At 36.7% G+C, this 16,630-nt stretch overlaps 1 protein-coding gene across 2 annotated transcripts; it reads left to right on the top strand.

Annotated features, from left to right (window-relative positions):
- The first annotated feature begins 361 nt into the window (after positions 1–361).
- LOC145213403 (uncharacterized) lies at positions 362–16,603 on the top strand. 2 transcript variants are annotated; one of them, XM_080081658.1, is made up of 26 exons: positions 362–557; positions 1,124–1,274; positions 1,591–1,659; positions 1,760–1,943; positions 2,034–2,123; positions 2,606–2,759; positions 3,334–3,526; positions 5,102–5,267; positions 5,963–6,082; positions 6,440–6,571; positions 6,656–6,743; positions 8,213–8,235; positions 9,446–9,817; positions 9,879–9,936; positions 10,662–10,772; positions 11,036–11,142; positions 12,074–12,498; positions 13,086–13,200; positions 13,396–13,521; positions 13,954–14,064; positions 14,130–14,169; positions 14,253–14,372; positions 14,694–14,792; positions 15,260–15,392; positions 15,463–15,579; positions 16,085–16,603. In XM_080081658.1, the coding sequence occupies exons 1-26, from the start codon at positions 467–469 to the stop codon at positions 16,152–16,154; spliced, it is 3,465 nt and encodes a 1,154-aa protein (XP_079937784.1). In that variant the 5' UTR covers positions 362–466; the 3' UTR covers positions 16,155–16,603. The 2 variants fall into 2 exon arrangements, with proteins under 2 accessions (XP_079937784.1, XP_079937783.1); XM_080081657.1 differs by having other exon boundaries at positions 363–557; positions 8,210–8,235.
- Positions 16,604–16,630: the final 27 nt, after the last annotated feature.

The following is a 16,630-nucleotide window of genomic DNA, read 5'->3' as shown; positions in this document are numbered from 1 at the left end:
GCCAAAAAATCATCATAAATAACTAGTTGCGCCTATAAAACAGGAGCCGCTGCAAAGTTTTCCGCCGATTTTTTCAGCTTTTTCGATTGTTTCACTCGTTGATAAACAGTTGTTTTGGAGTTTTAAAAATGAGTTCACCTGCATCAGCAACACAAGATTCAGTTGTAAACATAAACATCCATCAGAAAAGGGATTTTAAGTTTGACCTGTTTCGGTCCGCGACTCCCCACCTAATAAATTAATTTTTCCTGTGTCCAATCACGCGTGCACATTCGCGCGTTTCGGCACCACAATTTTGTCAGCTGATCCGACACCGTGGATTGCATTTTTGAGTGAATACGTTTGTACATAAACCTAATTGAATTGTTCTATTAATAAAACAAACCGCAATTAAGGCGAAACAGATTTACGAAATTAAGAGTTTAGTGTTAATAGCTAACGTCTGGTGGTAAAACTTTGTGTAAAAATGGAAGAGTTACTTCCGAAACAAGTGTGTCGATTTTGTGATGAAGGTGTCCCTACTCACATTTGCTTTTCGTGTGTGGACATCCAAAATGGCAAGTGACAAGTTTGTTAAATCTAATTGTTGTTTAAATCAATCTTTTTATGACAAACTACCATTTTCGTTTTTTAGAAGTGAAAAGTATCGTAATTATAAGATAATGTAGCTTTTTTGAGCTTTCCATGTGCAGTGAATCTTAAACATAGCAACATTATAAAAGCATCCACTAATAATTGATCACCCGGCTGCAGACATTGTACTATGTTAAACTTTTACGGTCTCATTAATGCAGCAGCTAGTGACAAAACATTAGTCTTATTGTCCGGTGTATATCAATCAATCAATGGTTTATTTGTCACAATTGCATATAACAGTAACAAAGAAAATTACACAACAAGTAACTACATGACAGGTCAACAAAAGGCCAATCATTGGCCGCCAAGTCATTGACCCATTATCGTCTATTTAGAATAACGATCAAAAAAGGAAGATCGGCAATTAGCGGTCACCTGGAAGCAAAATTGCGTATAGTTACAATGTCTTGTCACTAGCTGTACTGATAAAAACTTAGGTCAAAGCAGTGCACACTGTCTGCAGCTTACATCGAAACATTGTTTGCAGAAAATGACAGTGAGAACAATGGTGTACTCATTTGCCAAACATGCATGACATCTTTCCACTGCAAAGGAATGTTTTTGACCCACTTCACTTCTTCACTTGCTTCTATTGACAAGACGCAATCGATGATAAGCGAAGTTAAAAAGATAAAAAAGTATCAAAGAATAATTACCTGTTATTAATGAAAATTTACAACAATAAAACTATTTTATGACATGTCTGGTATAATGCAGAGGTCAGGGATTTGTTATAAAACCATGCATAAAATATGCAATTAATAGGCTGGACATAACATTTGTTATAGACTACAATAAACACTGGGAGGGAGCACAATATAATGAAAAATAACCCAATGCATTTCACTAAGAGGACTGATAAGTTGCGTTAAGATCTTTTTAAAGATTGGCAATAAAGTTTACATACCTTTGTGATAGCTTACTGTAAATGAATGTCTAATTGTTTAATTTTAGTTTTGTAAGTGCTTCAACTTCACAAGAAATTCTCAAACTCAATGTCAAGCGATCCCTGCTTAAAATAAGGTAATGAGTGGAAATTGTGTTCAATTGAGCTGTTTATATAGTACATGCGATAAAATAGTTATATCTACTGCTTTTCCATTGGCAACCTGTTGATCTTTAGAAATGATGAGGCCAGTGACTTTGTGCATATGAAGCTAATGAGTGTTTGGAATGCATTTGTTGATCAACTTACTGCCAAAGAAAAAGAAATCAATAATGAAATTCAAGACCAAGTACAGAAACTTTGTAAAAAGGCTGATGTACAGAGGGAGAAAATAAAAGAAATTGCAACAAAGTCTGCAAATGTAAGGAAATTCATTTTTTTTAGTTGTTGCTCATAAGTTTTGTGTCATATTTTTTGTGGGTTAAAGTGTTGATTCTTCATCTTTTGTCAGGATTGTGAAGTCCTATTAAGCAAGTTAACTGCACAAAACCGATCTGTCTCAGAGGAGGACCTTAAAGAAGAAAATCATCAGTTTGAAAAGGTATTGTAAAAGCTAACACGATCTAAAACCGAAAAGTTTATGCATTTTTATATCTACACCAGTGTTTTTCAACCTTTTTTCGCACCATAAAACACTTTATGCTGTAAAATAATATTGCAGAACACCAAATGAAATGTTATATTGTTACAATAAAGTAAACAAGCTAACACTCGACTAGCGCATTGTGCTTAAACAGCAACAGACCCACCAAACATTTTTTTTATTAGTTTCACAACAATAAATGAAGCAAACCACAGAACACTAGTATAGTAATAAATTACTCCCAGAACACCTGATGATCTTTTACGGAACACTGGGGTTATGCGGAACAGATTCAAAATCACTGATCTACTCAAAACATAATAGTTTATAGATGTTACCTCTTTCCGAGGCTGTCAATGCAGCTACAGCTGATGCATATATTTTTCAGTGTTTTTGCTATATTCATACTGTTAATCATGCATGTTTGCATGATTTTGCAGTTGTGTGAACTAAAAGAGGAAACTGAGAAGATCCTAGCAAATTCACTACCAAGCATTGGACCTTATGTTGATATTGATCTGGGCGATATTCATGAAAGTGGATTGAAATGGATGAATAATATTAAACTTAAGGAGATCCAATTTCATGCAGCAGGTAGGAAATGGTTGATAATCTTTGAGTTCAATTTGTGGTGGTAGAAAGTGTATAAAATTGTTCAATTTCCTAATGGAACATGTATATAAGTTGGCTTCTTTAAATAAGGATTTACCCTTTACACTACTGCAGGGGTGTGCAAAGCGCAGCCAACAGGTTAAATAGGGCCATCAGCGGCTTTTCATGTGGCCTGTGCCCGTTGTTTAAAAATGCGTGTATGGCCCGCCATAGTTTTGATTTTTTTTGCCCCACGCAAAAGCTTTCCATGAAACTTTATTTTTGCCAGTAAAAAGTAAGTGTACAAGGTCATGATGCAACAAAATCCAATATCTTATTTATTCTGTGTATTTGTGTTTGATTCTAAGGTTAAAAAGTTGAGCGCAAAATACGTTGGCCTGCTGGTGTTTTCACCTGATAAAAACTGACACCCATTAAACACAGTTTGGACACCACTGCCCTACTGTGTGTACCAGTAAAGTTGTTCTAGCAAACTGTTACAGTAGAAATAAAATAACATCAAAGTTGTTTTGTAAAAAAACTCTCTACCCTACTGTTAAAGCATTTCATTTTTTAGATACTTTGCAAAATAACAAAGAAATTGTGACTGAGTTGTACACAATCTTGAGCGATGAAACAGAATATGTTATCCCGAGTTCATTTGTGAGCCAAACGATGTTAAATCCTCGGCACAATTGGATTTCCATTCCCCAGCCTTCTGTAGCCAAACATGGCGTTTGGATTTGTCATGCTTTGGAATATTATCTCTTGTAAGTGTTATTTTGTAGTATTTATCAAACATTTCGTTTCTAAAATGCTACATTCAAAGTTTGTTTCTGGTATTTAAGTAGGCCATAAGGTTTTTGGTCCAAGCTTTTACATTTCGTCTGCAAAGTTGCATATTTCACAAACTTGTCTTTCAACTGGTGTTGCAAAATATAGTAAACCTCTGTTAAACCGAATTTGGTTAATCTGGATCTTCGCCAGTTTACAGAAACCTGGAGGTACAAATGTCTTCTAATAAGGCTTTAACTAATCAGCATCAGTCAATCCAGTTCTTCACATATTCCAGACAAAAAAAAAAGGGTCTGTATTTATCAAAGTTTATTGTACTCATATTTTGTCTAGCACTAGACCAGTTGAACGACAAATCTGTTGAACAAAATTACTGCTACTTTCAACACAGTACACTTTTACAGTTTCAAAGATCTTTTACAGATGCTGTTTGTCATAAACTTGATGTCGTAAAAATACAAAACTATTTCTGACAAGTATTCAATTTAGGGTTGGGCATTTGACCGGTCAAATAAAATCTGGTCAATTGACCGGTCAAATACTTGTCAAATAGGTCAAATATTATTCACATTATTAAATTGCAATTTTAGTTAAAAGTTGGAAGTTAAATCTTCTTCTAAACCATAAGTAATGGAAATGAAGGTTTCAACTCATGTAAATTTGTTTGTGAAATAGGAAATGTTCACTTTACATTATATTACAGACTTTTCCTACTACATTGCATGCTTCATTTCATCAATGGCCCCACATGTGTGTCTGTAATTTTCATTCAGTAATCGCATTTGTGAACTGGATTCTCATAATATTCTATATACATCAGATTAAAGTCTAATTTTAACTGAGATTTAACTGCAAAACTCGCTTATCCTGCTTAAAATTGAAATTTATGCTGTTACGCTGTTGTCACATCTCCATTCATGACAAAAAAGGAATATACAAAAGCTTGATATGTACGTACTTTATCCCAATAAGTAATTAATTCACAAAAAATTATTCAGGGTAATTATAGGCTAAATATACAGCTACAAACAATTTTTGGATCAACTATAGAAAAAGGTCTGTGGACCTACAAGTTTACACAGATGCTTTAAATAGATATTTTATCTGTCAGTAAAGATGTGCGACAAGTAAATACTAATGAACTAACTTCCCCTCATGGACATATCACAATCGATTTTTATTAAGCTAAAACGGTGCTAGAAGTGATCCGTGTTTTTTAATTGCATTGTAAACCTTGTAAAGATGGCCATAACGTAAATCAGATCTTAATTTTAAATGAAAAGTATCTCCTAATTGTTTGGCATTTAGTTCAAATGAACAGAACACATCTATATTGGCTTTAAAAGCACTTATTAATACAAGAGTGTGCCCTAAACTGTTCTACCTGAGGTTTATTAGAAATAATTTACCCTTTCCAACAACTGAAAAGCAAGTCCAAGAAAATTTACCACATTTGATTGTTAAAATTACAAAATAGTATTTGACCAGTCAAATAAAGTGCGGTCAATTGACCGGCTTGCCAACCCTAATTCAATTATTGTGATTGTTAGGCAAGCATCTGAACAAAAGTTGGTGGAATCGATTCCAGAATCTGATATACCACAGATAGCTCAAAATTCAACATTAATTGCTGTGAAGTACAAAGAACAAACTAAAATGCACAGATGCTTTATAACCATTCCAGGTGATGGAAGGTCAAAGCAAAGAAGACGAAAGGCATGTTGTATAGACATTTTTTTATGTATTAGTTGCCCACTATTCATGTAACTTAGTGCTAACAAGGCTGGTGTCTTAGTATTGATGCCTCATGTATTTAGAGTAGTTAGCTAATACCACTGTAGGTTACACAGGTCAAACTCCATACACTGCCATGGTTGTTTATGTGATGCAAAAAACTTAAGTGACATTGTTTCTACCCATAAATTTAATTGCTTAGCTTTTTGGCTTTTCTTTTGCAATTTGCTAAGAGTATGACAAAGGACAGTTTTCAGTTTCCGGACTGTCGTCTGATTGTCGTAAAATAATAAATAAAAAAAAATGGCAAGGCTAAGGTTTATTGTCACTATTTTGTCAAGCTGTACTACATTGCAATCACAAGTATTAAAATGAATGTTACTATTTGTAGCAGTATGCATAAAATATTTTTTGTTTAAATTATTGTAACACACCTCAGGAATTTGTGTCAACCTTGGTTATTTTTGACCCACCTTGGTACCTTGGTTATAAATTCTGCCCTTTGTCAGCATACCACACACATGATGACATAAATAACCCCTATACAAAACTATCAGTGTAACAATTATTTTTGACCCACTTTACTATGTCACTTGCGTCTATTGACAAGACACAGTGTATATATAATACACGAAGTTAAAAAGATAAACAAATACCAACAACTACTTTCTTTTCAGGATTTGGATGTGCAGCTGCAACTTGTTGATAATTGGGAAAATCCTCCAATGAAACCTGTTCCAGCAAGCAAATTATTATTCTTCGCTCTTGATGATTTAGCACAATCTTTTCCTTATTTCGTAAGTGTTGATTTATTTATGTTTTGCCTTAATAATAATCAGGAACTTGTTTTTATCAATCCTTATGGATGAATAAATAAATAAATAGCTACACAACATTCGGCTGATGAGTTCTAATCTTTTGTCAACCTTTTTCGTTTTTCCATAAAGAAAGGCATTGTTCCACCCGATGGAACTAATTGATAGCCCAATAACTTACGAAATTGAAAAACTGCCCAAAAATAATATTACAGAACTGAATTAAAATAAGTTCATGGCATTCTGATCCTTCAAACATATTTTGGATCACCAAGAATTGACGCCAAAAACAAACAAAAGTGTTAAGAAATAAGATTTGGGCTGCTTCTTGATTTTCAGTGCATGAATGTGATAGTTGAAACAGAGGCTGACCAACCAGAAAAAGTAAAGGAGTGGACACCGCTAGTTCGTAAAAAACTAAGCAAACAGCTGGATAGCAAACAGAATATGAAAGTCAAAATGGAAAGACCTGTAAGTAACTTCTTTGTCCCTATGGTATATTTTTTTCATATTTAAAAAATAATTCTTGTTCAATATTTCAGTATTGTTTTGCAGCTTCCCTTCAAAACTGGTGATAGATTCATAACATGGCTGGTGGACCTCACAGTGGGTGATGTCAGCCTTAAAACTCTGTTCACAGAAGGTAACAATTTTGCCTAAAGGGTGTTGTTCTGACACTGAGTGTCATAAATTGCAAAAGGGTCTTCGATAAAACTTAGGCTTCTAGATATAATTGTGTATGATTAGTGATCTGTTTTAAATTCATAGTAACTGGTTTCACCATGTACGAAAGTTTCTTGGTGGTAAACCACTTGATTTTGATTGAGTTTATTTTGCTTGGTGAAAGGACACATAGCAATATTGCATTGAAATATTCATCAAGCTATAAAAAAGGCTGGTCACATTAAAATCTATCAAATCTACAGTTTTTTGAAAATGCTGACCTTCTGACCCAAAAAGGACTTGAGAACAACACCCAATTTAAAGGCTACTTGGGCAATCTATACAACATAACGTAGTCACAGGCCGTTCTAGGAGAAGCGAATGAGTTAAATGCTTTCTACTACATTTAATACCAGCTTGTCGTCTGCAATTTCTGCTCCACGCTTTATGAATCAACCGCAAGTATTTCGGGATTTACTTTCCGGGGAAGCACCTTCAGGTGTCGTTGGTAAAATAGCATCGCATCTTCGTATGTAAACCAGTTTAACAGCAAAACAGGCGCAGTTAGATGAAGGATTAACATACAATTGCAAAATCATAACAAAGGGACAGTTGAATTAAGTTTTTTTTTGCCAGGTGAATCGCAGCAGCATAATTGAACTAAAATTTGACCATCTATTGGCAGTAACTTTCTTACTGTGCAATTTACGTTTTTAAGAAAATTTACTGTTAGATTTTTAGATGTCTTGTTGTAGGTTTCTCATTGTGCGTGAGTAATGTTACCTCAGGCCAAGATACACACAGGCAAAGACTTTAACAGAGCTATAATTGTTATTTGCCCACGTCATTAGTGTGAGGTTCAGTTAAATTTAGTGTGGCGTATCACATTTTGGAAGATTTTCGTAATTTACTTTTGTTGAGCAAAAGCAACATTTCGATAGCATATCATTTTTTGGTAAACCATGCAACAGGCCTTGATGCCAATTTAGTAAATTGCCGAGCAAACGTAAAGGCCACTGGTTTCGCCTAATGCAGGTGTGTCCAACACGTGGCACGCGTGCCAAAAGTGGCACGCTAAGCATTTGAAAATGGCACACAAGCTTTTGCAAATTCAGATGATTATTCTCACTTCATTAAAGTTTAGTAAAGTTACACAACCCACTAATTAAATTGTTCAGTTTTTTGACAAAACTTAAGCCCCGTTGCAAACTATTTGCATCTTGTGTCGCATAAACATAATAAAAGGTTTTTGGTGTATAATAAATTGAGCCCGTCTCGTTGGGACGTTTACGAAATGATATGGAAAAATCACCAAACAGTGGCACGCGAGTATATTCTAAAACAAAATTTGGCACGGCTGTGTGTTCGAGTTGGACACCCCTGGCCTAAAGCATGTAGTTTAAAGTTTTTGCTTTTGCATTCTTTTACGAATTCCCTTTTTTACAGAAGAAAAAGAAATAGAAAAGCCCAAGGTAAGATAATAATACTTTTTTTACAGCATTCAAAATCTCAATAATACTTTTTTTACAGCATTCAAACATATAAGTACTTAACCTAGTTTGTTTTTGAAACTCGAATACCACTTTTTTCATTTGTCAATTATTTTTCTTCGTTGTCAAAACTGCTTCTGAGCGTAAAAGTGTAATAGGATAATGCGCCAACAAGATAACAACCTTTTTGACCAAAAAACCCTACTAAGGGCCAAGCTTATGTAGGGCGAATCAACTACGTTTGTTTATCTTTTTCGTGCAATTGCGTCAGTAAGAATGGCATGTCTGGGCGTGCCCGTTTTCCTGAGACCGCGCATCAGTTGGTGGCACGCAGGGTGTTATGGGTGTCGCCTTTGCAAAGCTTGCGTTTGGCAAAAAGTAACGCAATGCAGAATCAGCAAAGCAGTTTAGTTTGTTAACGATTTCCTGAAATGGAGGTACCGCGTTTTAAAAAAGTTTAAAATGACAAAGATTTTGTTCTTTTTTTCTGACAAATCGGCTTGACCTAAAAAGTGAGTTATCAATGGACCCAAAAGTTATAGGTCAGCCGCCTAGTTTTGGTTTATTGTAATATTACGAATTACAAGATATAGTTTTCATATGTTTAGTCTTTTCTTGAAATGAAATGACAATAGTAATTACGTTAAATAAATTACTACAAAACGTTAAATAAAATTGCAGTATAACAGCAGAGTCGTGAGCCATCAGGACGGCTATGGGTTATGGTTTGACCGAAACGGTCCCCCAAATTTCTCCAGCGGTTTCCCAAAATTTGCCAGTAGCCTAATAAATAATTCGTTTAAGCAAATATGGCTATTTTTTGGTATTTAAATGAAACACTTGCGGTCTCTTAAAACTACTTAGCGGTCACCCAAACCAAACCTAAAAACCTGTTCAGGCCTAGCTTAACACTCGGTCTTATTTGTTCGGTAATCTTACCAACAGCCGAGGATAATTTGTTTTTTGTTAAAAAAAATAGTTTCGCGCCGGGTTTTAGGCTTTTACTTCAGGGTTTGGAGCCAAACTATCAGGCCAGCTTACAGTTCCAAGTTTTGTGTTTTTAATTCTGTCAGCACTATTTTTGTGTGCGAGCTGGATAAAAAAGTAAAGGTAACGTCAGGTGGCTTTGCTATTTACACAAGAAGTCATCTGACATGTGGTTTAATATATTATAGCGCCATATTTTTCACAGTTATGTCAAGATGTGCGCGTTTTACGCGGCGACGACATCCCGGTTGTCAGGGAAACGATCAAGCCGGAAGACGAGATCACTGTTCCTTTATCAAAGAACAGCGGTCATCCTCCCACCACCGATGCTCCACAAAGCACAGGAACAGAGGAAAAGTCTTCTTGGGATGAAAAAGCGAACAACGTTAGCCCGTGTGAAGTCGTTTGTGGAGTTTTAGTGGATTTATCAGAAGAAGTGGGTCTTTCTTCTTCTGCTGGTGATGGATGCCTGGATGGTAAATGTTCTGATGGTGGTAAAGCAGATAATTTGAATTCTGTCAAGGAAGGCGAATTGGGAGAGATAAAAGCTGTAGAAGAAAACGATGGTTCTGTGCAGGTATAATATCGTGTGTGTGTTTGTATTTATCTCATAAAAATATGTTGGACTTTTTTCGCAGCATGTTGGTGCGTTGCAAGCAGCCTCTATAGAAGAAAGGAAGGAGCATCTTGCCAACGGTAACCCTTTTAGTTTTATGAAAATAAGAGGTTCTGAAAATTGTAGGTCGGGGCCGTGCCGATGTAATAATACTTCGTGTCGAGTACCACAGTTGTGAAGTCGAATTCGGCGGAGCGCTTTGTAAGGTCGAGTAGGAGTGGTTATACGAAGACTTTTGGCCAACTTTATTTAAAACTTCAATTAATTGTGTAAGGGAAACACAAAGGCTTTATTGTTATGGTTAAAATAGCAGTTCTGTCGGAGTCGGGATTTTTTTCAACTTCCCAACTCTGTCGAGCATCGCCATTTTTATTGTTCGATACTTGGGAAATATGTGGTAAACATCAGCTTAAGTAATGTGCAAAAAGTTCAAACAAAGTCATTTTTTAACGAGGCGGGCAACGGTGCTTGTGATTAGACTTTCGACGGGTTCACCACTGAGCTTGTGCGTAGCTAAATTGGTTGAGTCCCGGAACCGCTTCTGTCGCAGGTTCGAATCTCACCACATGCTAGATTTTTCTTGCTAGGGCCTTGCCGTATGTGGGAATGCTTGGTGACTGGCTTGATTCGATACAACGTCTTCAATAGGTCTGGTGTACTATGACTTGCAAATTTATATTATCCAAGAGTTTTAATTTGGCTAATTTATTATTACGCCAATATATATTTGACATAATAATGGTTGAGGACGTTTCTAATTCTTTTGATTTTCAGTTTTTGTGTTATCCTTATAATGTGCTTACAGTTCAACGTGAACTGAAAAAGATACTGATAGCAAAAGACACCAATGACGACCCACAACAGTCACAGTCACTATTGGATGACAACACTGACCACATCAGTGCTGAAATGCAAGGTATGGTAAAGTTTGGAAAATAGAGTAAACCTCTCTTAATCCGGACCCGTTTGGACCAAAAAATGTCCTAATTAGACGAAGATCCGGATAAGGCGATGTCGATTAGTTGAAGACCACATTGGAAATAATTTGTACCTTCAGTTTTGTCCAAATTATGTGGATTAACCGATGTTTACTGTACTTCGGAGGCTGCGAAAAATCCCAACTATGTTTAATTTGCGATCTTTGCAAAAACAGTACGAAAAAACCGTTGCTCATTTTAGAGTTACAACCCACTCTGAAGCCTGCTACTGATTGCAATAATAACGCGTCGAACGAAAAGCCGGCGGAAAATGAGGAGGACCCGGACAACGATATTAAATTTAATGCGGTAAGTCGTTTCATTACTTTTTAACATTATATTCATTTACTCTCATAAAAAACAAAAGTTATTTGAAAATTTCGACCATTTTTTTTAGGTTTTGGTTTGTCAATTTCGAAAGGTCTGCAAATAGACTGCTAAGGGTACATTCACTTTAGAGATTGAAAATTTTCAGTCTTGAGTATAGATAGACTGACATTTTGATACTTTGATTTTCCCATCTAAATCTGAATTTTGCTAATTGCGGATCCGCCATTTTGATAGAAGGTATCACACAAGTTGCCCAAAACGATGCACATGATGCACTGAATCGGCAGCTGTTAAATTTTTGCCGTATGTGCATAATTTCTGAATTGATTTGCTGTTTATCGCGACGTCGTACATTTTTAATTGTTGCTATATTGTCGTAATGATTAGGTCGACAAACAACTTTATATGCAAAACATAACAGCACTGATCATAGGCGTCGATTTTATATCATAAATTTTCTTGTTCAGACTTGCTCTGGATCAAACTCGACGAAAATCAGTAGCGCAAAATAAGTTTTCCCCAGGCGTTGTTTAAAAACAAAAGGGATTTCGCGTAGCTTGCTTTGCACATGCTCGAAATATACCTACCATTAGAAAAAGCGCATGTGAATGAAAGAAACGCGTATCTGTAATGCACAAATATAAATACAGCCAGGCAATTTCTGGGGTGGCAGCATAGCTATTTTATAATGGCTTCCACCCCAAAGATTTAGTGTGGAGGCACTCCACCCCTGCCACTCCGGGAATCGACGCCTATCGCACTGATGAAAGTAGTGTAGTGTATTCTAGTGTAGGTTAGTCCGAAATTTTCGGGAATAAAATATCTATCCCTAACTATTTTTTGAAAACACTTCTAATATCCAAAAAATGTTTGCATCCACCAGACTACGCTACATTTCCTTTTTCCCCAGCCGAGCAATTTATCCTTGGACGACGACGAAGTACATCAGCATACAACCGCTGACATGACGGCCGATCTTGACGAATACACACCGGAATGTTCAAGTCTTTGTGTAGCCGATAACCAACATATCGACACTAACTGGCAAGCGACCACAACCAAACAGCACCACGCACTAAGCGCAAACGCCAGTCAGTTTCAAATGCCCAGACACCATGAGCCTACCCAAGTTGGAGGCGTGTCCTTAAAGGAACCGGCTGGTCCGAGAGCATATATGGTGCCTCCAGATTTGTCGTTTGGTATGCCTATGATCCGGCTTCCTGCAGAAGTGTGGGCGCAGGACATTGAGTGGACATCAAGTGAACGTGCGTCACTGCGTTATGTCACACTTATTATATTTGGAGAGAACTCGACTGAGTTTATTAACTCTGGAATGTAAGTAACACTTCTTTTCAGAGCTTTTTATCGGGTTAGCCCAGTAGTTCTCAAACTGTGCGTCGGGACGACCTGGTGTGTCGTTCAATTCTCGGAGAATAGTTCCGTTTCGTGGCTTTTGGTGGTTGTATCGATAAACACAACAATAAAAAGTTTTCTCATTAACTTTCATTTGCTGGTGCGTCGTAAGACCAGAAAACTTTTCCAGAGGCGTCGCAACAAAAAAAAGTTTTAGAACCACTGGGTTATCCAAACAAATTTTACTGCATAATAATTCTTATAAGATCTGAAACGCTTGTGAGGTTACACTTGAGGTTTGTTTTATGCAACAGAAGCCTAGTTTTGCGGTTTGAATGATTTTGTTTAGTTGTGTTTTAAAGTGATGGTTTCTCAAATGTATTTGGAGTATATATGTCTGCACGAACGTTGTATTACCTTAGCTTTATGGTGACAGCTTAAATGCCTCACGACCCTCGCGTAAGAGCTTAGTTTGGAAGAGCTGGTACAGTATGTGTTTTAATAGGCAACTTTTATGCAGTGTTTACTGGTGTGTAGTTTTCTGAAAGCAATTGCTTGTTCTGTTGCAGAATCGGCGAACCACCCATCAGCATTCGCAAATATTGGTCAGGTTTGATCAGGGAGCAGCAATGGTTATGGAGCCTTCTACCACCACCTATATACTACCAGTGCATCGACTATGAGGTGATTTTTAATCTCTTTCTTACTGTTTGCTTTTGTTATTCCACCGTTTTTTGTTATTGTTATTGTTATCCCTGAGATGAATTTCATTTACCGCCATTCAAAAAAACTTAACGAATTATGACGTTACGTAATTACCCCCTAAAAATTACCTCCTTTCAAAACTAATCGTTAATTTTGCTTAACCACTGCAAACAGATGCAAAGATTTCCAGATTTGAGGAACGAATTTTGTCGATACTGCATTCCTTTCAATATTAATCAACTTGTACAACGACTGGGACCACAGATGCCGGTTTATCTGCAAAACTTTCCTGAACTCAAGGTAACCGGACTTTGATATGCATAGAAATAACAGAAAATTAGTTTGATAGGAATACCAAAAAGTTTATTAGTTTGTTATGCTTATAAAACATAAAGCCTTTACATAATAAGTAAGCTGCAGACAGTACTGTTTTGACTTTTGAGGTCGTATCAGTGCATCTGGTGACAAAGTATTGGCCAAAATTACGACACTCAACAGTTTGCTGGTAGTAACAGGCTAAAAGGCCAATGCATCACCAAATCTGTTTTAATACAACAATATTTGTTTAAAAAATTATATCAATAAAAAATTCACAAAAAAAATCCAAACGCCTATATCTCCTTACATAATTTTTATTTTACAAATCCACTCCTACTCAAGGAGCATACCTTTGAAGCTTTATGTCAGCCAAAAATCTCGCTTATCTTTCTACTAAAACCAAATTAATTTTAGGGAGTGCTAGATATCATTAACAACCATCGCGCCCAATCACAGTGGAGACAAGTTGTTGCCAAAAACGATAACATCGTTGTGTCTGTTTCGTCAGCCGGCGATCCTTCCAAGGTACATAGCAGAAGTAAAAAAAACGAATTGCCATTTTCCCCACAAGACAATAATTTTGTGTTTAGATTCAACCCCCTGGTACTGCCATGTCGCCTCCAGGAAAAGGTAACAATTTTAAGACACTTATAAAACTGCTTAAAGAGTGGTTGTTTTTTTGTGACCGTTTAAAATTGTTACAACTCTAACAGAAGAGAGTCCCAATCAATCCGGGTCGGCAGAGCTCACTCGCCATTCACCAGCTTCTCTTCCAGAGCTAAGCCGATATTCCTATCGCAAAATGCCTGGCCAATCCAACACCGTCCTCAGTGGTAGGTTATAACTATTTTATCAATTGCACATTGTAAACACAGCAATACCACCTTGTAAACACAGCAAATTGTATGGAATACGAAATTCTTCTAACGCAACAAGATTTGCGATAAACCCAACTTATAAACTTAGTTCCTTACTCTAACCCAGTCTCACTGTTAATTTGAAAAGCTGTGTTCTTTACGCCATTTATCGGCATGTTCGGTGCAAATTTTGTCTGTTATGGGTTCCTATTGTAGTAGCTCTACCCATGAGATAAGGACCTCAACTGCTAACCTTGTATTCTTTGCACAACGTTTTGTCCCACGATGTTTGTGTAGAAAACATTCCAATCATTCTAAAACGATCGAAGTCTGAAGGAAAGATGCAAGATTTGACGATAAAACGAACGATCAGCAACAAATCCGACACAGGAACCGGTAAGCTATGAAATAAGACGTATATGAAAAGTAAATGAAAAGTATATGAAAAAAAAAACATTGAATTGTTAGAGTAGTGGTTCTCAAACTTTGCAGGCATGCAGTGCATCAACAAACTTAATTTTCTTTTTGCGACAATCTTTTCAGCCCGACCACGCAAAAAAGATTGCTTTCATGACAAACAAAAAAAGAGTTTTTTTCACATTTAAATATCGAATATTTCGCGGCACACTTGAAAATCTTTGCCGGCGCATTACTGTGCCACGGCTCATAGTTTGAGAATCACTGTGTTAAAGGCTGGTTATAAAGCACTTCTTTTGTGCCTAAATTTGGTAACTACCTACAATTTATTTAATCTAATCGTGTGCCCAGTAACTCTTGTACAGAAAGTAAACTACCCAAGTTAATGCATAGAAACTTGCAAAACTCACCTGAAAGCTTTTTGATTGGACACTTGTGTCGTGCAGAATCATCATCAACAATCAGCCACTTGGGGGAGCGCGAGTGCGACTGGATTGAAGACGAAGAAGAGTTTGCAATCACGCCGCCAGCGATGTGTTCTGAACCCAAGACCTCTGGCTCACATGCGCGCGGAGACAGGTCTTGTGATATTTTTGTTTCACTAACTGGCCTGGTGATACTTTTTAATGCCTGGAATATTATTGTACAGAGGCGACGGTCGAGGCCAGCAGTGTTACAACTGCGGTGCTTTTAGCCACAAGAGGGGGCAATGTCCCCACGGGCCACGACAAGAAAAAAACAGCAACTACGCTCGAAAAACAAATAGGTAAATTTTTGTTAACAGGTGCTAAATGAGTTTTGTTATATTTTCCGTTACAGTTAAAATTGATGGATAAGAAAGAAAAGCTAAAAACATTAACGTTACACTTCAGTAAGTAACAGGCGACACCATTTATTGCTATAAGCAAAACAGTTTCCACGCTTTTTGACACATAATATTTTCATAAACCCACAGAATTTAGAAAGTGTTTAGATCTTAACACACAATCGGTGAAGTTTCACTGCATTTACGTTGGTAAATGACATATCTAGCACACAACAACATACAAATCAATAGTTTATCCCCGGATCCACCATTGTGGGCGCCAAAAAGTAAATTAACGGGTTGAAACATCAGTAAGACTCTGGTTTTAGCACTAATCCATGGACGAACCTTTCCCCAATACAGTATGGTTACAGTTAAATGTCGGTTAATGGCATCGTCGGTAAGTTGTTTAGCGACATTTCGTGGTGATTATTTAGTGATTTGAATAACTTTTGGTATTTTATAGATTTCCCCGCGGGCGCCGACAAGAACACGGCGATTACACAGAACGTGATCACAGACGAAACAAACGATAGATCAAGTTCTTTTCACTGACAATTACATGTTGACCACATATGAATACCATAACATTTTTTTTCATTTTCTAACAATCGTGGTTAAATATAGTGTTAGACCGTTTTTTCTGGATGTTTTTTTAGTAGATCATGGTTTAAACAAAAAAATTCTGAAAAATCTCAGGCGATTGGCTACTTTGGATTTTCTGCATTTCGTGGCACTCTTGGACATTTCAAACACTCCGGATGCGAGTTGTATATATCATCATAACATTGTATCTTTTACTGTTTGTTTCACTGCAAAATTACGCATTACTGCACATTCACTAGATTTTGTTCACCTAGTTAAAGCTAATTAACTGTCAACTTTTTGTCCTAGAGGTGTCTGTTGTTTGTTGTTGATTTTTCACCAAGCTTTCGTTGTTTCACTTCCGTATTTGTTCCACTAATAAAAACCCGTTTCGTTTCAATTTTATTGGTTAACGCTAACTATACCA

Source organism: Phallusia mammillata, chromosome 2 (assembly GCF_965637545.1).
Source record: "Phallusia mammillata chromosome 2, kaPhaMamm4.hap1.1, whole genome shotgun sequence".
NCBI lineage: Eukaryota > Metazoa > Chordata > Ascidiacea > Phlebobranchia > Ascidiidae > Phallusia > Phallusia mammillata.
The sequence above is the reverse complement of the archived record's forward strand: the minus strand, read 5'-3'. Positions and strand labels throughout refer to the sequence as shown.

Coding starts and splice junctions, on each gene's coding strand:
- LOC145213403 (XM_080081657.1), top strand. CDS start 467: ATGGAAGAGTTACTTCCGAAACAAGTGTGTCGATTTTGTGATGAAGGT. Junction 13,201..13,395: donor ACCAGTGCATCGACTATGAG/GTGATTTTTAAT, acceptor CACTGCAAACAG/ATGCAAAGATTTCCAGATTT. Junction 14,373..14,693: donor ATCCAACACCGTCCTCAGTG/GTAGGTTATAAC, acceptor ATGTTTGTGTAG/AAAACATTCCAATCATTCTA.